A 23186-nucleotide genomic window follows, 5' to 3' on the forward strand; every position below is an offset into this window, starting at 1 on the left:
TTTCAGGTTACAGCGTGCTGAATGCTCAACCTGTCTGTAGTCAATGGATGACTTCGTCATAGTGCTCATGTATCAAAAGTGCATATTTAATTGCCAACAGATCATGCATATTTAATTGTCATGTTTGTTCTGATTTCAGGATGCAGAGTCCTCGATCGTCGTGGTTGTGGCATCGTACCAAGTTTATAGAATTTCAATCCTCTGATGCTCTATTGCGGAATATATCAGCATTATTAGACTTCATTTTAAAGAGGAAGTGTTAGAAGACAAGTACAATATAGTTCTAGCTAACTATAGCTCGAAAGCATAACTTACATCTCTCAAGTATTAACAGCAGTTTAGAACTCAGGTAGCATTACAGGTGACTGGAGCACTATTCACTGGGGAAGAGGCAGCTTTAAGACGTACAGTAGTATTGCTAGCTCTGAACAAATACTGAAAAATGGCGCAAGCACCAGTGTTTTATACGTACAAGTCCAATGTGATTCATGCTCCCCTGTCCACCACCAGGATACTTAGCTGCTATTTCTGGTTCAAGATTTCACTCACACATCACTGTGATCATAATGAATACACATTGCAGGATGTGTCCTTATAAGATGACGTATACAAAGGCATTAAAATGACTAAACTAACAAAATTATAGTCCCCAACATGGGCACAAACCACTAAGGAAATAACTCATGTCAGCTCAGTCAACATTTTTTTTCTTCATTTGTCAGTAGACAAGACGATGTGGAAAACAATATGAACGAATAGGTGTGACATTACATACTATGTGCATTGACTAAGGTAAAGCTGCCAAATTTTGCCGTAACATGCAGCAAGGCGCCCTCGCGGCACCTTGCAATTGCCGCTTTAGGCGCTTAGGCGTCCTAGCAATTGGTGTTCGCCTTAGGTCGTCTTACCGGCTTGCAAAAAATGGTATCATGGGGGTGCCAGATAACTCCATGTTGACTCTTTGCATTAATTTTAAAGTATAGCCCACATTTGGTCGTTTTCTTTTAAATGCCAGGTTAAACAAGAATTTGAAGTATCATCACATCGCACACCAGTTAGCAGCGAAAAATCCAAAAAACTTTCAAGTTAAACCAGATTCAAATGAGGACAACTGTTGTAGAATCTGGTGTGATGTGGAGAATTAGAAAAAATGGTTCAACATGTTATTAGTGCATGGATATTAAAGATCAACCCATCCACCGTGGTTTCCGTCACCCACATAAGGGAGTTCTTCATGCTGTGGATGCTTCTACTTGATTTCCACCTTGATGAGCATGCCGAAGACGACATTGTGTGGAGGCACACTACGGATGGGCACTACTCGGTGGCTTCCGCCTACAAGGCACAATTCTTGGGAATGACTCTCTCCCCCATGGACCAAATGATTTGGAAAGTTTGGATCCCGCCCAAGGTCAAGTTCTTCGCATGGTTAGCCATTCAAAACCGGATTTGGACCGCCGATAGATTGGCCAAATGAGGGTGGCCAAATTATGGCCTTTGCCCTCTATGCAAGAGGGAGCAAAAAAGGGGAGTGCATCTCTTCTTCAAGTGTCGTTCACAATTAGGCTATGGAATTTGGTAATCGAGAAGCTTGGTCTACACTATATGGACATCTCTTCATGGCACTTGGAGGACTCCGCCAAGTCTTGTTGGGATCATAGGACCGGGTTGACCGTACCCAACTGGAAGGTCGTGGCCTCCCTCACCATGCTTGTTTCTTGGATAATTTGGAATGAAAGAAACTCCCATGTCTTCCATAACAAAAGTGCACCGCTGCTGATTCTACTCAACACTCTAGGAGAGGCCAAGCTTTGGAGCATTGCGGGAGCTAAGAAACTAGGGGCACTTGTAGCATGAGAGTAATCACCATGTGGGGTTTTATGGGTCGGTTGTAATTCAAACAAACTCTATTTTCTCTTCTTAATTAATGGATGAGGCAAATCGTTTGCCGCCGTTTAAAAGAAATATTACTTCCACGGTACTAATCCATAATGCCGTTTACCAACATGTATTTGAAAACCGAGGCAGTATACATTGAAGATCACAAGTGAATTCCCAGAGTTTCCACCAGAATGACTACTCCCCATGTTCCGTGCATTTCACAATATATGCCCATATTTGTGGAAAGACATGCATGTCGATTTTTTTTTGCGGGGTAAGTCAAATTAGAAAACCACCAGTGTGGCTATTGTAACATCTCCAGCGCACTTGGTATCCATGAACTTGCAAATCGTCAATCAATAAAAAAAAAACTCATCATATGTACTCACTTTGGTCCAAATATCAACCAAACGAGGCCAAACAATTTTGAACATGTGAGGCGGTGAGTCGTTTTGGAATTCACAGGAAAAATTAAATCTTGATTATGAATTTTCATTAAAGTGAATTCTTCTTCTTCAGAGATGCTAAAAACAAAACTGCTCTCTACCAAGAGATTTTTTCTTGTCAGTTAGAAGGTCTACCTCTAAAATATCTGGGTATGCCTCTGTCCAATGTTAGAATTAGGAATAAACATTGGAAAGGGGTTGAGGATAAAACTGAGACGAGGTGTGGATGTTGGCAAGGAAAATTGATAGGAACTATTGTTGGTAGAGTTACTCAGGTGCAGGCTTATCTCACTAATATACCTTTGTTTATAATGTCCTTTTACCCTATTCCTATTGTAAGAAAAGGGTTGCTTTCTTTAGAGCTAGCATGGTTTGGCAAGGTGATGAAGATATCTTGTTAATTGGAATACCTGTTGTAAACCCAAAGATCGGGGTGGTTTGGGAATTTTAAATCTAGAGCTTATGAATAAGGCCTTGCTGGCCAAGTGGTTCTGGAAGTTGGAAACTGAGTCTGGTTTATGGAAAAGCGTGTTGTCAAACAAATATGCCCCTAACAAATGCCTATCTAGGGTCGAGTCCAAAGTGGGAGATTCTCAATTTTGGACAAGCCTCTTGAAAGTTGAAGACTTTTATATCAAATATTGTAAGAAAAGCCTACTCAAACATGCTTTACCCTAGATTTTTATGACCTTAGTTTTGATCATAATATCACTATAGTTGATGCTTTGGTGCAAGGCTGGAATGGATTTGCCTTTAGGAAAACTCTTTATGGGGAGTCTCTGGAATTGTGTGAGAGTTTGAAACAGAGATGTGAAGAAGTTAAAATGGGAAAGGGTAAAGACAAAATTGAATGAATGCTTACTGCAGATAGAAAGTTCATTGTGAGATCTCTTTATAAGAAATTGGTGGAACCTGAATGAAACTTCCCTAAGAAATTCTGTGAAAAAATGAAATACCTGCTAAGATTAAAGTGTTTCTTTGGCTAATGGTGAAAAAGAGCATTCTTACTGAAGATAATCTCCTTAGAAGGGGATGGCTTGGTAACAAAATGTGTGTGTTATTGTGGGGAATATGAAAGCATTGATCACCTTTTCTTTCGATGCTCTGTTGCTGGACTCATTTGGAGTTTGTTGAGATGTGCTTTTGATGTAAGTTCCACTCATAATAACCTAAATGAATGTTTTCGAAGTTGGATTAAAAGCTTTCCAAAGCATGATAAGAAAAAGTTGGTGCGAGTTGGGATTTCTGCTATTTTTTTGGACTCAGTCGGGTTGCAGGAATGATGTTATCTTTGAGAAGAAAATTATTAGTGATCCTATGGTCTTAGTGAGGCTGATATGCTATTGAATTTCTGGCTGGTCTATATTGCAGATAAATGAGAGAAATCGAAAGGCGGCGCCATTGAGCAAGTAGCAAATGAGGTGTACCGCTCCTCACAAGGTTGGCGACCACCGACCAGGCGTCCTTGGGATTGGTGGTTGATCCTTCAGTTGCTCCCCCCTGAAAGTCTTCATGAATTAGCTACTCGTGATCTTCTCTGACATGCTTCAGTTCGTTTCTTGCTTTTCCTTCGCTTAGCTGGTATAGTTGATATAGTTGGATGCAAGTTGGAGTCTCTTCTTAGCCCTGCTTCAGTTCCTTTCTTGTTTTTCCTTTTATTTGCTTAGCTGGTACTCCCTCTGTAAAGTAATATAAGAGCGTTTAGATCACTATTATTTTAGTAATCTAAACACTTATATAATAGTTTGCAGAGGGATTGGTTATCTATGGTTGGATATTCTTAGTCTTGGTTCGTTGTGTTTTTTTGCTGCTTGCGCTTCGGGCAGGTTTGTGCTTTGCGCGCTGTGATCCTTCGTCATCCGGGTTGCATAAAGTGTTACGAGTCTGGATTTAGCTAAAACCATATTTTTAGTTTGTTCTAGGGTTGAACCATATGGTTCCCATGCTTCGATAACCAGACAAATATCAAACCTCCTTTGTTTTCTGGGTTGTTTTGACCGGTTTTCAGTTACCACGTCACACAGACATCAGCATGTTACTGTTGATAGGAGAGGGCCATCTTTCAATTACAAAAAACGCCATAACAGTCCATAAACCATAAGCTAGGCCGGGGCAGCGTCTGCTGTTACCGCCACCGACGACGCGGGCGAGCTCTACCACTGGTACGTGAATTTCGAGAGAGATGCGACAAAAGCTACACCAACAGCAACATCTATCCCGACGAACCAACTTTTATTATTCTGGAAACGAAGACGACTCACTCAGTCCACCACCAACAGGGGTCTCTCTCTACCTGACAGCAGTTCACAACTTCAAACAGCTAGTCGCACGCATACATTACAGTCCATGAATTGTCCACCCATCAAAAAACAACTCTTCGGCCCCAAACCTAGGCAGACTGCCGGAGCTCTGGGCGCACAAAGTCCGCGTCGGCCGTCACCGAGATGTCGACGGTGGGCCTCAGCTCGGCGCAGACCTCAATGGCGCCATGGACAGGGTCTGACATGAAGTTGCTGATGAGGTCCTGGTTGACGGGCTCGTCCTTGTCCACCGTCACAAACGCCTGCTGGGTCAGGATGTAGTCGAAACGGGGCGCCCACTTCCTCGACCCCAGCCGTGCCGTCGTCGAGCAGTTGTCCACCATGAAGGCCACCCCTCGCGCGTGCATGAACGGGTTCAGCGAGTCCACCGACTCGATCACGCTCTCGTTGATGATCTCAGAGTAGGAGTGCCCCTTCTTCCTCAGCACCTCAATCTGCAGTTTAGAAAGGGAAACAGGAAAGATCAGTAATTGCTTTCGTTTCATGTAGAGTAATCAATCATTCAGGAAGTGTAATCTACAGCTTACACATCATCATCGACTTGAATAAGATGTCAAGCCATCGTATTCTAGTGTACTGGTATAATATGTAACTGAGTGGAGAGGAGCCTGACCTGGGCCATCATAAGTGCAACATAAACTCCAGCCGTGAAGGGGTGGAGAGGGCCAAGGTCACCATCTGGCCGGGTCGAGCGCACCTTTTCGCCAACCTTCCACATCCGAGTTTGGTCGATTTTGCCCATAGGGAAAGCAGGAAGGCCTTCCTTGTCCTGTGCAAGCATAAAGAAAATGAGATGGTGTGAATCAATAATCACCCTGTCTTATTTGGTGTCCACACCCCAAACCTAATCATGAACAGAATCGGATTGGAAGGTTGCAGTTTTAACAGCAGAAGAACTTACATAGAACCTCCGACCAGCCAACACAACACTCCGGATTTCACTTCCAGAGGCAACATCTTCGTAGCATTCGTAGAGTATGTCCATGCAAGGGTAAAATGATGCACTGTATGCCTTGTTGAACTCCTTTTTGCCTTCCTCGCTCAAGGAGTTGTATACTTCAAGCATCCCCTGGTAAGAAGGGGCAAATTGGACTGATAAGCAAAGATTAAAGGTGGTTACAAAAAGTTCAATCAAGGCATACCTTCTTTGAGATGGTCTTGGAGATAATTCCAGTGATGCCCTCCACAGTGCTTTTGTATGCCAGCTCCTCGTCCATTCCTTGCTCTGTGTATCTCCTAAACAGAGCCTCCACGATGCCATGAACAGCACCCAGCAAAATTCCTGGACAAAAACTGGTTAGCAACAGCACAATCATAACAGGCAACATAAAGTCACAAAGAAGAAAAGGAGATTCACCTCGCTCCCCAAAGATATCACTCTTGTACTCCTGTTCTAGAGTGGTAGCAAAGGTGAACGGGGATCCTAGTGCAACCGACCACCCAAGAGCAACATCAGTGGCCCTTCCATCAACATCCTATACATCAAAAAGAGCAAACACACACGGGTGCTCAGTGCATAGCTGCATGCCTTCAGACCAAATTGATAGTTGAGAAGTCAGCAAAATACCATACCTGGTGAACAGCAAAGCTAGCGTTGATGCCAGCACCATTTACTTCCTTGCCCTGAACATACAGTCTCCGAACTGATGGACCCATTCCCTTGGGGCATACAGCAACCACGCTGATGTTCTTAGGGAAATCAAGGCCATGTGATTGCAGATGTCCAAGGAGAAACCCGTGAGATAAACCAAGAATGCTGTTTGGTTTCATGTGAGAGAAGATCTTCTCATAGTTGTCTGCCTGCAGAAAGTAAATGAGAACTTTAATTACAAGGATAGAATAAAGTGATGGTGGGACTCAGACAAATGTATCATGCAGTGAATGATAGATAGTACGTATGCTCCAGGCAGAACATGCAAGTTAAATTAATTAATTAATTAAACCAACAGGATGCAAAGAAACATCATCCTGAAGCTGAGCCTGATCTAAACAAACAATTAACAAAGGAAAGCTTAAAATCATGCAGAAAGCTATTGAGCGTAAGTGAAGCACACCTGGGCAGAATCTGAGATCAACAGCAGCACAAGATCACTGCCAGAGACCGTCTCCCATATGTCTCCCAAGGTTCCGTTCTCCTCGGTGAATCCAGCACCACGTGCTTCCTCAAAAGACTTGGAACCTTTCCTGAGGCCAATCTGAAAGCAAAAAAGACAGCTTATTGAACAACTGACATGGTAGTGCCAAAGTACCTACCAAATGAGACAGAATATAAGCTGGCACACAATTTGCATATTCCAAGTTGTATAACATCAAAGGTAAACGAGTGATAAATTACTAGAAAGCTAAAGAAAACAATAAGCATTAGCTGTGGGTTTTCTTTCCACTCAGGGCTGCAAGCCAAAGCTTCAGTCAGAGCTTTTCACTTAAACACATAGTGAAAACTCAATCCCATGTCTAAAGCTGGATACTTGTACATGAGAACAGCTAACCTTGACGACGATGTCAGACTTGGCTTCCACCAAGGAATCCCTCAGGTTCTGGGCCTGCGCCGGACCCTGCAAAAGCACCATAGAGAAAAATCTGTTAGAGCCAGCAGACAGACCTGCAAACTCTGAACCTACCAAGTGGCAGAACAGAGCAAATCTGTGAAATCAGCCACTCCGTTTGACCGCACCGACTGATGTGTACATCCAAGCAGTGTCTCGAGTAGACAGACATGTAAATCTCTCGAGTGAGGAAAGAAACTGCGCATAGAGGGGAGGAAAGCAGAGCTGGAGACTGGACCTGGGAGCCCCATCCGATGACCCCGATCTGCTTGACGCCCTTGAAGGCCTCCGGGAGCAGCGGGAAGAGGTTGCGCCCGCCCCTCACGATGTACTGCAGCCGCACACGGAACAAATCGTAAGAATCCAGAGCAAAAAAGCAAGCCCGGAGGTGGGAGTGAGGAGCGAGAGATGGAGTGGGGGCGGGGGCGCGTACGTACCTCCTCGTGGCCGGCGAGGGAGACCTTCTCCTTGTTGAAGACGGCGGTGTCGAAGTCGAGCGACGGCATGGCGGCGCCGACCTTGGCCGGGGCCGCGACCATGGCGGCGACCGCGCGGCGGCGGGCGCCCGAGACTGATAGGGCGCATGCGGGGTGGGAGGCGGCCGGAGAGAAGGCGACAGAGGATGAGCCTCCGGCGGCGGTGGCGGCGGCTAGGGTTTTGGGGTGGGAGAAGGGGGCGAGGGTGGATGCCGCGGAGGAGGTGGGCGCCGCCATCGTGTCCGTCTCTGGCCTCTGGGGGGAGCGAAGGGCGGCTCTCTCTTCTGCCGGTGGTTGGTGAGGGGTTTGGGGTCGGGGTGACCTGGATGGATTTATACGCCTCGCCCGGCCGTCCGATCCCATCGACGGCCGCGATGCGACCCGCCCACGGGGACGCACTCACGTGAACGGCCGCGCCGGTACAATATCATTCTGGGGGTGGCATGGAGATGCGCGCTCTCTCTTTGTCTTTGGCCTACGCACGCACGGCTCAACGGCACCTTTGGCCGCACGCGCGGCGCTCTCGGCCTCGTCGGAGGGCAGAGCGAGGGCGGCATCGGCGTGGTGCGCCCGCCGTGAACGCAGCGCACGGCAGATCCCGCGGTGGCTGGCCGTGTCGCTGCCAACGGTGGACAACTGGATGCCACAGCGCCGGCGGTGGGTCTGTGGGCGCACGGCGGGCGTCGGCGTCACAGGTCGCCGTCCGGCGGCATCTCGGGACGTATCCTGTGGGACACACGGAGGATCCGCTCTGAAAACCACGCCCCGACGAAGTGCTTCTGTGGTCTAAAAATCGAGTAAATCATTGATACGGATGAGAGGGAGTAGCATTTCTTTCAGTTGAGCAAATCGAAATCATGCTTTACTATCTCGCACATAAAAAAGAGCATGGTTTACTACGCCTCACTTGCGCGCGGGACACATGAACACGGCCGCATCGGTTTTCCCTCCAGGCCTCCTTTAATTTACAGGAACTAGCAGCGTGGCCTGTGCATTTGCGCGGCTAGAATTTGTATATACTTTTCTTTTACATATATTGCAAAATCCTTGATAACAAAACTAACATTTCTAAGCACTCTCCCCCACTCTATTCATCATCCTTTCTATTTTCTCCATCCATGTGAATGTTATTCACATAAAACTATAATACTTAGAACGACATAAATGATCAATTACATAGTCAGCATTATCTTTATCTTCTATGTTTTTTTGCTATTGTAACAACGTGGTATTCATTTGTCATATGATACTCACTTGCACACATGACATATTTTTTTTCTTACTCATGCTCTATGCGTTATTTGTACATGCATATATTGCTTGCTTCTTCTCGGACTCACTTAGTAGTTTGAACATCAGCTATGACAACATTTCATGAATACTTATGCTCGCCTCTATTCTAATCATGTGCACTCTTTGTTGTCCTATCAAAATGTTTTTACGTTGACACACATCAAGCTTGGGGTATACGATTTATCATGAGTAGATCCAGCCAAATGCATGACGATACCTTTGAGGACGCCGCGGTTTTGCTTCTCTCGCGAATATTCTTTGTCAAAGAAAGGGAATCCAAAAAATTGCATAATAGTTTTCAAGATTATGGTTATAGATGGATTTCATATATTATATACGAAAACAAATATTGATAATTTCCATGTATTTCTCATTTCGAATTTTGTGTATATAATATGAATTATTTCATCACCATATGTATATATATATATATATTGATATCAGCTACTTAATTATTTCACTTAAGATATGAAATAGAATACTGAGTTTAGTTTTATATAATATTTCATAAGTATAAAGAGTCATATTCTTTGTACAACTAATAAGAATATAAAAAGATATAGTTTATTCTGGACTTAGTTATCAAGGCTTTCAAACGGAGTTCATTTACAAACCTAAATTTTAACTTTAGCTATTCATGTACCCAATGCGGTGTTCGAATTAGAAGAAAAATTCTATTTTTAACAATTTATTATTGCAAAATGTATACATGTATTCATTCGCCGAAAGATTTTCTTCTTGAATTACATATTCGTCTGATAGCGATTTTAAGTTTAGTATATCAGGCGATTTTAGGCAAGCAAGAGTTACAAAAAATTTGATCGACAATATACGTAGGCACAAAACTTAAGTTATATAGATGTGGATAACGACCATGGTATGGAACTATCCCAAATAATTCAGAGAACAGTGAGAAATACTATAATTCCAAACTTTTTTTGAATGTATTCAAACCTCGATTTCTCGCAAAAAAGAAGTATTCCAAACTTGATTTCTCACAAAAAAGAAGTATTTCAAACTCGATTTTTTTTGCATGCACAATCTCATGTATAGACACTCCGTCGATAATGTTCCTACCCCCTGATGAAGGTAGAAATGAACTTGTGGTATAAGGTGAAGCTTTAATTGTCATGATGTTGAGATCATGTTAAAAGTACTCCCTTCATCCCATGACAGGTTGAAACACTAACATCTTATTTAGGGCCCTCTCACGCATCCACACTTTATACCACGACCATGGTATGGAACTATCCCAAATAATTCAGAGAACAGTGAGAAATACTATAATTCCAGATTGGTTTTTGGCCATTAATTGCTGCCTAATCACGTGTTTTCTTGCGAACGGGCTGGCTGTCCTAGAGGGCAGCTACTCCAGTAGAAAAATCTGAGTTTTCTGGTTGATTGGACCATATGCACCCGTCTAGCGTCGGGTAAGCCCAATCCATCTGGCCCTCCCTTCTCTCACACAATCGAGAGACCATGCTGCGGCGCCGCCCCACCAGACCACCACCGCCAGATCCCGTCGTTCACCCCCTCCCGCCACAGCACGGTCCGGTCACCGTCGCTCCCAATCCGGCGACGACTTCCATGTCTGGCGGCAGCCACCCACCATAGTGGTTCCTCGTCACTTTGCTCTTGGCCCAACCCCGTCCGTCCGCAATTCCGGCCAGGTATGAGTATATTCCTCTCCATGTTACTCCGCTTAAAATACATGGACGTTAAGATCCACTCCGGTTGCTCTGCTATCTTGATAGGAGTACTATTTATTAGAGTAATTAAGTTTAATTGGGTTTATGCATGTCCATTGCAGTTCAGGATGATGGGGACATCATCGACTTCGCAACTACAGTGGTGGATCATTGCCATCCGGATTCATGGAAACTCCGCTGAAGTGGCAGCAGCAGCAGCAGCAGTAGCAGAATAGCAGATCGTTAGTTTGAACCGTTGAGCAAACCATGCCAACGGAATCACAGCGACTGATCGGTTTAAAATGTGTCGCATTATGTTCTGTGGAGTTATGTCCGACTACATCTGTGATGACTCAGAGGGACCACCGTTTGATACGCTTCGAGACCTTCCAGAGGTGCTTATGTTAAAATCTTGTGCTCTAGATCATCTCTTGGTTGCAGCTTACTAATTTCTAGTATTTGCCTGCACCTATGATGTATCTTTTTGCCGCAGGGCTTGTTGTGGACAATATATTTAACAGTTTTGCTAGAACTCATCTAGATGAGATTTAATTTGGTCTCATTCATCTTTTATAGCCATTGAATGTGGTGTTATAAGATGTGTGTGTGCTGACGTGGGTTGTATCCGTTCTTGTTTTCCAGGTGAATGAGACCAAATTACGTCTCATCTAGATGAGTTCTAGGTACTCCCTATATTTAAAGTTGCCTTGGGATGTGGCTGTAAGGACCAGTGCCCTACCAGGGCAATGGAGATACTCGTGTCCTAAACTGATTAACGATGGAGATACTTTGTGTGGCTAGATCCCGTTGTTCATCCCCATCCCTTTCACCAATGGAATCCTGCCTCCTTCCACAAACTCGCCTCCCGCCACAGCCCTTTGCTTCGCGGCCCAATCACCTGCACTGGCACGACATCGATCCTGGTCAACGCTTGCTGCGATGGCTGTGATAGCCAGCGCCGCCAGCCGGTGGTGGTATTCCCGTGGGTGACCAGCGACCTCCGCCGAGAGAGTAGTATCATCAATGTAGAAGAAGAGGGCTTTCTACTCTGTTTGTCCATGGAATTTCTTAAAAAAAATGCTAAATCAGAAGGCCTGAACTCCATTCCGTAGGGTTGGTTCTCCCTTGCCGTAGATTCACCTTCCTACCTTTCTTCTTTCAACTAATTATTAATTCTAGGTTCTTGCTACTATTTTTTCTTCCTTGTCAACTTGGTGCACGGATTGATAACTGGTTTTGCTCGATTGGCTCCAGGAATCCTAGAGTTATCGATCTCCAATGGCTAACTGCTAGATAGTATTGGAAGCCAAATAAAATTGCCATGCAAGATCTTCGTATTTTTCTCTAATGGATTGGTGTCCAACAAAACTAGGCATAGTATTAGATCCTATGAATGTTTATGCCTCATAGGTGTGTCCTAAGATAGGCATATATAAAGCTGAATTGAAGTATTAGGTATGTTCTTAAATTATCTTCTAATGCATCATGTCGTATGGGGCTAGATCAAGTGCATCATGTCTGTATTTTCTATGCTCGGTGAAAATCAAGTGCATCAGACTGATCATAGTGGGTAGTAACTTAGACTAGTGTCATATGCATGACACTAGCCTAAGTTACTACCTTCATAATGCAAAGTAACATAATACTAGTATCTTAGATGCCTTTATTTATTAGCTTGTGGACTCATCTTATCTTGGAAAGCGCTATGTTACAGTAACATATTATGTTACCACCTCTCATTAATTACTTGTCACATAAGCAAAAATTTCTTGAAGTGCGCTATGTTACTAGCTAAGTTATTTCCACTATGACTAGCCTCAGTCTGCAGTTTTAATTTACATTAATGCCTATGTGTCATGATTAAGATTAACTAAAATATGTTTTGCGGGCTGTGGTTAATAGTCCAAACCAGAGATAAGTAAAAAATATAAGCGGCTATGATCTATTTTGAACCCAATGTTTGATACTGCAATCATATACATATATTGTGATTGTCTCATTTGTGTTCCTCATGTGCAGCCAAATGATCTTATCAATTAATTTCCAAATGTTTCTGGAGGCCTCGTGTACTCTTTTTTAGTCCAAGTAAATTTTAGAACATCTATGTAAATGGTCCCTGGCTCCCTGCCATGTTCACTTTTCGATAAATAGAATTGTTTGCATTGGTGAAACTTGCATTATAATTATCTTGCTGCTTTAGATTGTTGCACGACACGCAATGGTTGAAGAAGAGGCCGTCCACTGTCATCACTGCTTGAAGAATTTATGTTTTGCAAGCAGTTGGTCGTTTTTTGTTGATTGTAAATCAAATATTCTAGCTGAGCATATCCCGTAGCTTGGTCGAGATCTATAGATCGGTTAAAGTGACTACTAGAATACATTGAGGTTTAACTTGTGACCTTTATGGGTAAGTTATCGCCAAATGGCACGTATAATTACACTTTCCTATCATTCTATTGTCAAATTGACGGGTGCGGCAACGCGCACCACCAACGATCTAGTATTATGTGACCGAGGGAGTATTTGGAGAATGGAGAGGCTTTCATGCAAATAGGCTTGTATTTATGAATAATTAGCATCATATGTGCTCCTGGAAACATCATTTGGGATATAATCCCGCAATTAAAAGGTAGAATGTAGATGCAGTACTGCAGTTTACAAATCATTGGGACATTTGAAAACAACAACGTGAAATACTAGTCTAGATCATAGACCCTGAACGTGAACGAATTATTTGCACATGCATGCATGAGCATGACACGAACGTGAGATGGATTGATGGAGACGTCGGCTTCACTTGTTCACCGGCGGCACGGCGGCGTCCTCCCTGTCGTCCTCGTCCTCGCAGTCCACCAGCCTCCAGCGCCCGTCGCCCCCCTTCACCATGCCCCTGTTCCACGGCACCCACCACGCCGCCGGCACCCCATGCTCCTCCTTGAGTGCGTCGTACGACTTGTTCACCAGCGCCACGTCCCGCTCCACCACATGCTCGAAACCCTGTCCGGAGGCCGTCGGCGCGCCCGCCACCCCGTGCAGGTAGCATTCCAGGTTGTGCCACAGGTTCTCGTCGCCGGGCGCCTTCAGGTACGGCGACGCGCTGGTGTCGATGACCAGCTCGGCGCCCACGTCGTGGTACGGCAGCGCCGGGTACCCGGGCACGATGTCCCGGGCGTTGCGGACGCGCAGGACACGGAGGCCGGCGGCCGCCGCGGTGTCCAACCGCTTCTTGAAGCTTGCGCCGCCCACGCGCGGGCTGGCGAACGCGAACGCCGTGACCGGGAACGTCGCCGAGGCCGTGCAGTTGTAGCCGTTCTCGGCGATGTCGAACGCGCTTAGCGTGGCCAGGGCAGCCCCGAGGCTGTGCCCGGTCACCGTGATGCTCACCTCCTCGTCCTTGTACGTGTCCACCAGCTTCCGCACCTCAGCCAGCACCTGGCATTCATGGTTTCACGAGCATGAAGCTGCATGTGAGCTCTACACTGTACGTGACAATGCTGTCGTTTATATAGTCACAAGATTACCTGGCTTCTGGCGCTGTCCTTGTTGTGGGTGGAGGCCGGGTCGGTGGAGGTGTAGATGGAGAGCCAGCCGCGGTGCACGATGGCGTCGGCGCCGGTGGCGTCGCCAAGGATGCCACTGGGATGCACCATGGCGAACTCGAGGTTGTTGGTCCACTCCAGCGCCTGGATGGTGCCGCGCCACGCGACGACCACGTCCCGGCGCCCGAGCACGGACTTCCCCGCGTCGGTGGCCACTGCGACGTACCCGATCCAGTTGGACTCCCTGCACCGGCTCCGCGGATGGCCGCCCTTCACGAACGCGACGGCCTTCGCGGCGTGGGCGGAGGACGTGGCGTACAGGAACCTGGTGACCCGGTACGCGGCGGCGTGGCCCGGCAGCATCACGCGCTCGAAGAAGCGCTTCCTGCCGAACCGCGAGAGCCCGGCGTGCGGCGAATGCCTCTCGTGGTTGAACGCGTCGTACGTGGCCTGCGCCATCTCACCGTACCAGATCACCTTGCGCCGGAGCTCCAGGTCCAGCGGCCGCAGCAGCCCCTCCCACGACCGCTCGCCGTGGAGCTCCTTCCACCTCGCCGCCGCCGTGGCCGTGATCGGTCCAACGAGGCTCCATTGCTCGCCCAACACGGCCGTCGTCCACACCTGCACTACTACGTGCAGCGGCTGGCTTGCCCATGCTCGACCTTTATACACGCGGCGGCAATGGCGGCTCCTGCTTTCCTGAGCTTGCTTGTGCGCTTGGCGCGATGACGAAGGGGAGGTGAAATTGGCGTGACATTGCGATATGGGGCACGACGACACAAACGCGTATTGATTCGTCCGCAATTGCATGCTCCAATCGGAGACGATCATCAGTGGGGTGGCAGTGGCATTCGCACTTTCGCAGGCCATAGGGAATTCGGTTACGGACATTTTAGCTTTCAGATCCTCCTGTATATATTTGTCAACCCCAGAATCATTGTTGACAACACAATGAAATAATATCATTGCACAATATATTAAAATATTATAAGTAATATATATTGTCACAAGACATACCTAACGAAATGTCTCATGACATTTATTACATTCAGAAAAACTGCGGAAAATACAATGCGTAGCGACTCCATCTCAGCCACAGGCAGTCGATGTAGTCCACGTGACCTCACTTCTACAGATCGCCATAGTAGTCGTAGTCATCATCTTCGTCTCCAGGTAACTCTGTTGTCAACAAAATTATTGCCATGAGTACATTATTTACTCAACATGCCTCCCACGGGGAAGAACCTAATAGCTACATGTGGCTTCAAAGGAAGGCTGTATGGCTCATTTGCATAAAGCTAATTTTGTTTGACAAATAAAGCAGTTGGATAAAAGCAGTTTTTGATGAGAATGTGTTTTATCTCCAGAATAATTTTCATCAAAGTGAGGATCCTCGATCAACTCACACTCTTCATAGGTTCCAAGAATAGGGGTAAAGAGGGAATAACCAAAACAGGTCCTGTATGTCAAGAAAGATTCATGTGCTGTCCTTGACCGTGGACACGGCTATTCGAATAATTTTACACTCTGCAGAGGTTGTACACTTTACCCACACGACACAATCTCGACTTGTTGCCACTAGCCGTCGCTAGCGTAGTACACCATCTAGTATACCGGCAGGGAGATTGTGACGAGGTTTTTGGACTAGATCCCTCAAAGATGTGACATGCCCACCGGGTCTGGCGCACAGAACTGAGAGTTTGTCCTCAAACCGATCCCCCCATCTGTGCCGAGGATACTTCCCGCAGGGCAGCTATCCCATCTGCGGTACGGCGACATCGACACCTAAGGCTGACTAGCTTACTTGACCAAGCCAGTGCCCATATAGCATGTGGCTATACTGTTATCACAATCTTCAAATCCAAGACTTATTAGGCCTCATGCGACACGGACGACTGATTGCCCCCTTCAACCTGTGAAGGGCAGCCAATCGCTCCTTCAATCCTTGATTCAGCTGTCGCCCGCGCCAGTATTCAGATGGTAAGTTTCACCCAGAGTAGAAGAGAGTAGAGGAGATCAACAAGGGCCAATCAGCCTAGCTCAGCGATAAGTTTCAAGTGTCAATGGCTCAAAGGTCATTCAACAATGCACCTATAGGGTAATAAGCATGGGCAAGCATTTCTACTCTACCAGAATACTATAATTCTATTCAGGTGTCAATTGAATAGGCGACAAGCGGATCAAGATAATGTGTCAATCGACATGCTAGCTACAAGAATTAAAATAGCATGCATGTAGTAACCATAAAACAGAATACAATTTTGTAAACCATAGGATAAGTATGATCAAAGAAGGAGGCATGCCTTCGTTGTTGAGTCCTTCTTCGCTAACCTGTTTCCGTCCATGTCCAACATCGTCGTCACTCCCTACTCGTCGTAACGATAACAAAAGACAAACAATAAATACCAAAGCAATAGAAAATCCAAATAACATCCAAAACAAATTAAGAGTGGATGGATAGCAAGATATTGATCAGATGGAGATTCCAAAAGGAGATAGCATGATTGGAAGGTAAGTAGAGGACTCAATGAATTGACAGGGTTTAGGTTGACACAGCTAAGGAAGGCTTTGTGATCAAGACTAAAGTTCTAATATGAATTATGCGATTAAACACTAGTAGTGCCCACTACACATCTTGACAAACTATATAGGAAACTACTATATAACAAACACAATGGCATCAACACACATGAAAAGGAACCATCCTATGCATTATAACTACATAATCACAACATGGCATGACGAAGGTAAAGTCAAGCACAAATAAATAATTAGACATAATCTAAATATTTATAATGGTCATCAATAGCATCCAAACCTATACATCATCTATTATATTCAAAAGCAAGTAATCCATAAGATAATCAAATCAACATTGTAAACCATACTAGTTAAGCAATCAAATACCATTTAACAACATGGATTTAATTGATCTAGGTCTAGCCATAAAACATTATTAAAAAAATAGGATCAAGTCTATTATATCAAACCAATTCATTTGTCAAACAATTAACAAGAAACTATACAAGACATGGAACAAAAGAGTGAACTACTATCCAGACATGATATGGTTAAGTTTAATAATCAACCAAAAGTAAATATTTGGATGTATCCAAATATTTATAATGGTTAACAATAAGCAAAGACTAAACACCAATCATAACAACTATTAGCAAGCATTTCTATAACAAAAGACAAACCAATGCTATCACAAAACTAATTGGACAATTAAATAATCAAACACATCACACAGGGCGCATGTGAGTACAGAATAGTGAAGGGGTCTTATATAATAACACAAGCATTACACATATGAGTGACCATGAGAAGATACTAAACTAGGACATTCTCTTTATAATAAAGGAAACAACTAATATCCAAATGATCTCTAGCAAAAAGATTACCACAACATGATTAACAACAAAGCAAACTATGTGCACTAAGCATATGAGAAAGGCACAACTCAACTATTGAAAGGTAAACTATCCTAATCATGTGATGAGCTAATGCAACATGTGCCAAACACTCATAATGCTATCATGAGATAAGTCAAACACATATAAGGAACACAAGGGTCTAAGTACTAAATTATAGCACATGAAACATAATAAGACATGAAATATAACTTACATTAATGATGTCTAGATATACAACAATGTAACAACTAGATACAAATGTATAATGCTAAGTATGAATGATCATCACACGATATGCCAAAGTATTATACCAATAGAATACAACTCACAACAATGAGATAACTTAGTTGATATCAACTAACATGAATATGAAGAATGGTAAGAGCACACAAGCTTACATACTTGTTATGTCATATAAGCATATGGACATACCATACTAGACATCTAGGCAAGTCAAAGAACCAGATCATGACATCAAGCAATGTACTATACTAGCATGAGTAACAAAATGACATGCAATTCTATTTGTTACAATCTGTAGTAGCAAAGACATAATATACATAACTAGGCATGATCTAATATATGAATTGCTATAGACATGCTATACAACCTAGTTATACAATCACAACATTGTAGCATGGTATTGATCAACTAAACTAAGAAGGGATCCTTCTTAATTAAAATATATGAAATCATAAACTACTAACATGTATCTACTAAGCAAAGGCAAACCACATGTTGGAACACAAAGTACAAACTAGCAATGATATAACATGCAGTAGGCATACAACCAAATCATGCATTCTACTTTGAGTAATCACTAATATGGCATGGCAATCAACTAAGCATGCATAGCTACTGTCCTAGGTAAACAAAACACCTAGAATAATTAACAAGAGGTAATAAACTAAGGTAAATAAACACACATGACAATTACCAAGATACAATGAACTAGGTTGTATGCATGAGAATAAACTCTATATAGCAATACATATATGAGCTAAGACATCATGCATCCAACCATGCAAATCTTGGATAATAAATATATACAAAATAGGATTAAAACTTCTCAAAATTTCCTACTAAAATATCACACGAAACTTGTCATGCGACACCAAGTAGAGCTAGCACAAAATAATATAGTGGTCTTGAACAATGATGCAACAATGAGCAATTTGCCACAAGCAACTATGTCCTAAGTTAACACACGATTCACAACAACTATTATAAAGAACTAAACCACAAATACAACAAATTGATGAACAACCATCGAAGGCATGACATGATTTCAAATGCACAAAAAGAAACACATGATAAAAGGATGTAAAAGACTAGATAAAACATATCTAAGATATATTCATGCAAAATGAAAGATGAATATAATAATCAAAACATGAAATAATAATCATGCAAAGATTAAGATAATCCTATGTAAACCCACACACATAATAATACGCAAAAACTTATACTTAAGCATGTCATAAGACTACTATTGCACAAAAGAAAAATAACACACGAAACAACATGTTCAACAATTTTCAAATAACTATAATCGGTAAAAAGATAAATCTATCAAGTCACTTGCCACATAAAAATTATAAGACAATTATCATGCGCTCCTAGCCATATCCTGAACTTATGAAATTAACATAAAAGTTCACCGATCAACTACTACTCATGATGATAATTCACAAGAACTAATATAAAAGCATATTACACTACTACATGATACAAGAAATTATCTAGATGAAAACATACAAGACTATAGTTAATAATTTAAAACGTACATTCAAATCAGTCGATTAAACCACCTGATACTCCTATGATATAATACTAGATGACTCCTAGGCATACACAACACACGGAAAAATAAACAGCACCAAGAAACATGCATGTAGTGCAATTCCAATTTAACTCAATGAGCGCCTAATATGATAAAAAAAAGATATATACCTCTATGATATATTAAAAGAAATCTAAAACAACGAGTGGGTTCCCATAGCCACTTAGAGCATTTTATCTATTGGGATCGAGATCAAACGATGAACAAACAAAATGGAAATAAACCAATGACCTACGGTCCATGCGACAGATAGCATCGACGCGCCCAACAACGAAAATAGGAGGTGCTATGATGTCTAGGAGATACTATGAGTGACATTTTGAAGGCCCACAAAAGGAATTGGATAGAAACTCACCGAGCACGACGAATCAATCCGACAAACTCGATGAACAGTGTAGACGAACATGCTGAATTCTTCGCGTGTCGTCTACGAGATGCGTTCGTTCTTCTCTGAATGGATTCGTGGTGTGGAGATGGACCTTGGAGTGCAAGGGTGCTGATGGAGATGGCCTATGTCACCGGAATCGAGTGCCGGCGTCCATGAAGCACCATTCCTTGGAGAGAGTTTCTGGAGAGATAGAGGAAGGGAGAGGGCAGAAGCTACGAGGGAAATGAGAGAGGAGGTTGGGGGATCACGTCCTCATATCTCCAGTTCTGGAAACGGTAAGGGGCAAGTGGAGGAAGGATGTAACACCCCGGATATGTTTTACCTAATATGTAATCCAACTCTTGCCGTTTCCGGCGTTAAGTTATTTTATTTTCTCGGGTTCGGGTTTTTGTCTCCGTGTATTGTTGTTGTTGTCATGCATCTCATATCATGTCATCATGTGCATTGCATTTGCATACGTGTTCGTCTCATGCATCCGAGCATTTTCCCCGTTGTCCGTTTTGCATTCCGGCGCTCCGTTCTCCTCCGATGGTCATTTCTACCTTTCTTTCGTGTGTGGGGGTTAAACATTTCCGGATTGGACCGAGACTTGCCAACCGGCCTTGGTTTACTACCGGTAGACCGCCTGTCAAGTTTCGTACCATTTGGACTTTGTTTGATGCTCCAACGGTTAACCGAGGGACCGAAAAGGCCTTGTGTGCGTTGCAGCCCAACACCCCTCCATTTTGGCTCAAAACCCACCAAAACCCTCTCCATCATCTAGAGTGTTCGATCACGATCGCGTGGCCAAAAACCGCACCTCATTTGGACTCTCCTAGCACCTCCTATGCCTATTTAAAGACCCCCTCCGAAATTCTTGTTTTCCCCTCTCCCGAAACCCTAGATCCATCTCCACCCGCTGCCGCCGGACAAAATCTCGCAGGCCGGACAGTGTCTGACCCGCGCTGCCGCCGCCATGTGTCGTCCACCCGTTGGCCCGCGCCGCCGCCCCACTTCGTCGCCGCCGCCGGCCGAGGAGGCCCAGGGCGGGCCCCCGAGGCCCATCTCCGCCGCCGCCTCACGCCCGCGCCCCGACGCCGTCTTCCTCGGCCCCGGCCGCCGCCGCCCGGCATTCACCATCGCCGCCACCTACCCTCGCCGGTGCCGCGCGCCACCGGAGCCGCCACGCTCGGCGCGCCCTCCTCCGCCACCCCGCGACCAGCTCCGGCCGGATCCGGTGAGATCCGGCCCGGGGACCCCTTCTCCGGCCTCCCCCACCTCTACTCCGGCGACCCCCGCGCAGGAACTCCGGCGAGGTGCCTCGGGAACAGTGCCGGCGATCCAGATCTGAAAAATTAGGGTTGACTCCATTTTTTCCCTAAGTTTGCAGATTAAATTGCCATGTTCATCGTGCCATAACTTTGCATTCGTAGATCCCTTTTGGGCATATAGCATATCAAAATGTTCGTCTCAGAGAGCACATCATTTCAACCCATTGCATCATTTTCATTTGAGCTCATCTTGATGCCCGAAATGCTGTTGGAAGAGTGCTATTTGAGATAATTGTCAGATCTGTTGCTCCAAATGGCTATTTATCATTTTTGCCATGATTTTTGTGTGCATGATATGCCCCTGAGCTCTACATATGTTTTGTTATATGCTTTGCCATCTTTCCAGAGGTGCAATCTATGTATTTTTGTGATGTGTCTGGTGACTAGCACAAGCTTGCAAAGTGGTGCATTCGTTAATGCTGATTTCAGGGACTTAGCAATTCCACTAAGTCCTTGGACTGTTTTGATCAATATGCCATATGTTCATGTTGTTTCCTAGTGATTCGTGCCTCTTTTCAGGATGATTTGTTATTCTTGTAGTGCTCTATCCATCCATGTCTTTTTTTGCAATTATAGAGCACCCTAGCTTGAGTCCATCGAGCTCTACTTTTGCTATTTCGTGAATCTGGGCAGATTGTCTACTTGTTAGCGATTTTGCCGAGGATGTTGTAGTTGATCCGTTCATGCTATGTTATTGTTCTTGCCATGCCTAGCTTGTATTACGTCTCTTCTTGATGGGTGCATGCTTAGTTTGTCATGACAGGCTCTGTAGTGATTGCATCGAGCTCGTAAACATGCCTACTTGATATCTGATTTGCATGTTCCAGTTTTTCTCTAAGTCTGTGATCTGTTTAAGTTTCTGCCATGTTCACATGCTTGCAATTGTATTTTCTGATCCCTTTTGGCTCAAGGTCACTAAGGGACTTTTGTTAAGCTCTTTGAGTAGCTCCATGACATGCTTTACTTTGCCATGTTCAGGCCCTGCAACATATAGTTTTCATGCTCCAAAGTGTGCTACCTGATCTGAAATTCCAGACAAGTGTTAATTTCACTAAGTATGAGATCTGTTTACCAATTGCTCTTTTGTCATGCTTGTTTGAACCTGTTAATGGATGAATTGGCCGTAGCTCAGTGTTCATCTTTTGTTAAGCATTATGAATGGATCCCTGCCATGTATTTTGTTACCATGTTTGAGTGTTGTAGCATGTTTAACTTGTTGCATTTAGATGCCTACTTGCTGTTTATCGCAGACCGGTGTCATATTTGTTTCGCTTGCCATTTCCAAACCGTGTCTCCAATTCCGGCGTTCTTTATATCGTTTTCAAGCGAAATTATCTCACCTTTCTAGTGGCACACTTGGATTTCCAAGTTGAGGCCAGGTTCAATCATCCCTTGCCAAATCTTGCATATGCATCACATATCGCATCTCGCATAGCATACCATGTTTGCATCATATTGTTTGAGCTTTGCACGTGGTTGATTGTGTCCTTCTTGCTTGTTTGTCTTGTTTGGGTAGAGCCGGGAGACGAGTTCGCTAACGAGGATCCCGTTGAGTTTGCTTTCGAGGATCCAGTCAACTCTGACAACTTTGCAGGCAAGATGATCATACCCTCGAAATCACTTCTATCTTTGCTTTGCTAGATGCTCGCTCTTTTGCTATGCCTATGCTACGATGTCTACCACTTGCTTATCATGCCTTCCAAATTGCCATGTCAAACCTTTAACCCACCATGTCCTAGCAAACCGTTGATTGGCTATGTTACCGCTTTGCTCAGCCCCTCTTATAGCATTGCTAGTTGCAGGTGAAGATTGAAGACCGTTCCTTGTTGGAACATTATTTTCTTGTTGGGATATCATTATATTATCTTGTTATCTTAATGCATCTATATACTTGGTAAAGGGTGCAAGGCTCGGCCTTTTGCCTAGTGTTTTGTTCCACTCTTGCCGCCCTAGTTTCCGTCATATCGGTGTTATGTTCCCGGTTTTTGCGTTCCTTACGCGGTTGGGTGATAATGGGAACCCCTTGAAAGTTCGCCTTG

General features: G+C 44.3%; 2 protein-coding genes across 2 annotated transcripts; both read right to left on the reverse strand.

The window, feature by feature from the left end:
- Positions 1-4540: 4540 nt before the first annotated feature.
- LOC123069152 (ketol-acid reductoisomerase, chloroplastic) lies at positions 4541-7979 on the reverse strand. Its single transcript, XM_044491936.1, has 10 exons — positions 7632-7979; positions 7433-7525; positions 7138-7203; positions 6703-6843; positions 6221-6448; positions 6006-6123; positions 5791-5930; positions 5550-5717; positions 5262-5417; positions 4541-5082 (listed from the first exon to the last, which is right to left on the reverse strand). Exons 1-10 carry the CDS (start codon positions 7905-7907, stop codon positions 4717-4719), a joined length of 1752 nt encoding a protein of 583 aa, XP_044347871.1. The 5' UTR covers positions 7908-7979; the 3' UTR covers positions 4541-4716.
- A 5465-nt stretch (positions 7980-13444) lies between these two features.
- On the reverse strand, positions 13445-15060 carry LOC123054148 (phospholipase A1-II 6-like). Its single transcript, XM_044477883.1, has 2 exons — positions 14173-15060; positions 13445-14083 (listed from the first exon to the last, which is right to left on the reverse strand). The coding sequence occupies exons 1-2, from the start codon at positions 15058-15060 to the stop codon at positions 13445-13447; spliced, it is 1527 nt and encodes a 508-aa protein (XP_044333818.1).
- Positions 15061-23186: the final 8126 nt, after the last annotated feature.

Source organism: Triticum aestivum, chromosome 1A, assembly GCF_018294505.1.
Source record: "Triticum aestivum cultivar Chinese Spring chromosome 1A, IWGSC CS RefSeq v2.1, whole genome shotgun sequence".
Classification (NCBI taxonomy): Eukaryota; Viridiplantae; Streptophyta; class Magnoliopsida; order Poales; family Poaceae; genus Triticum; species Triticum aestivum.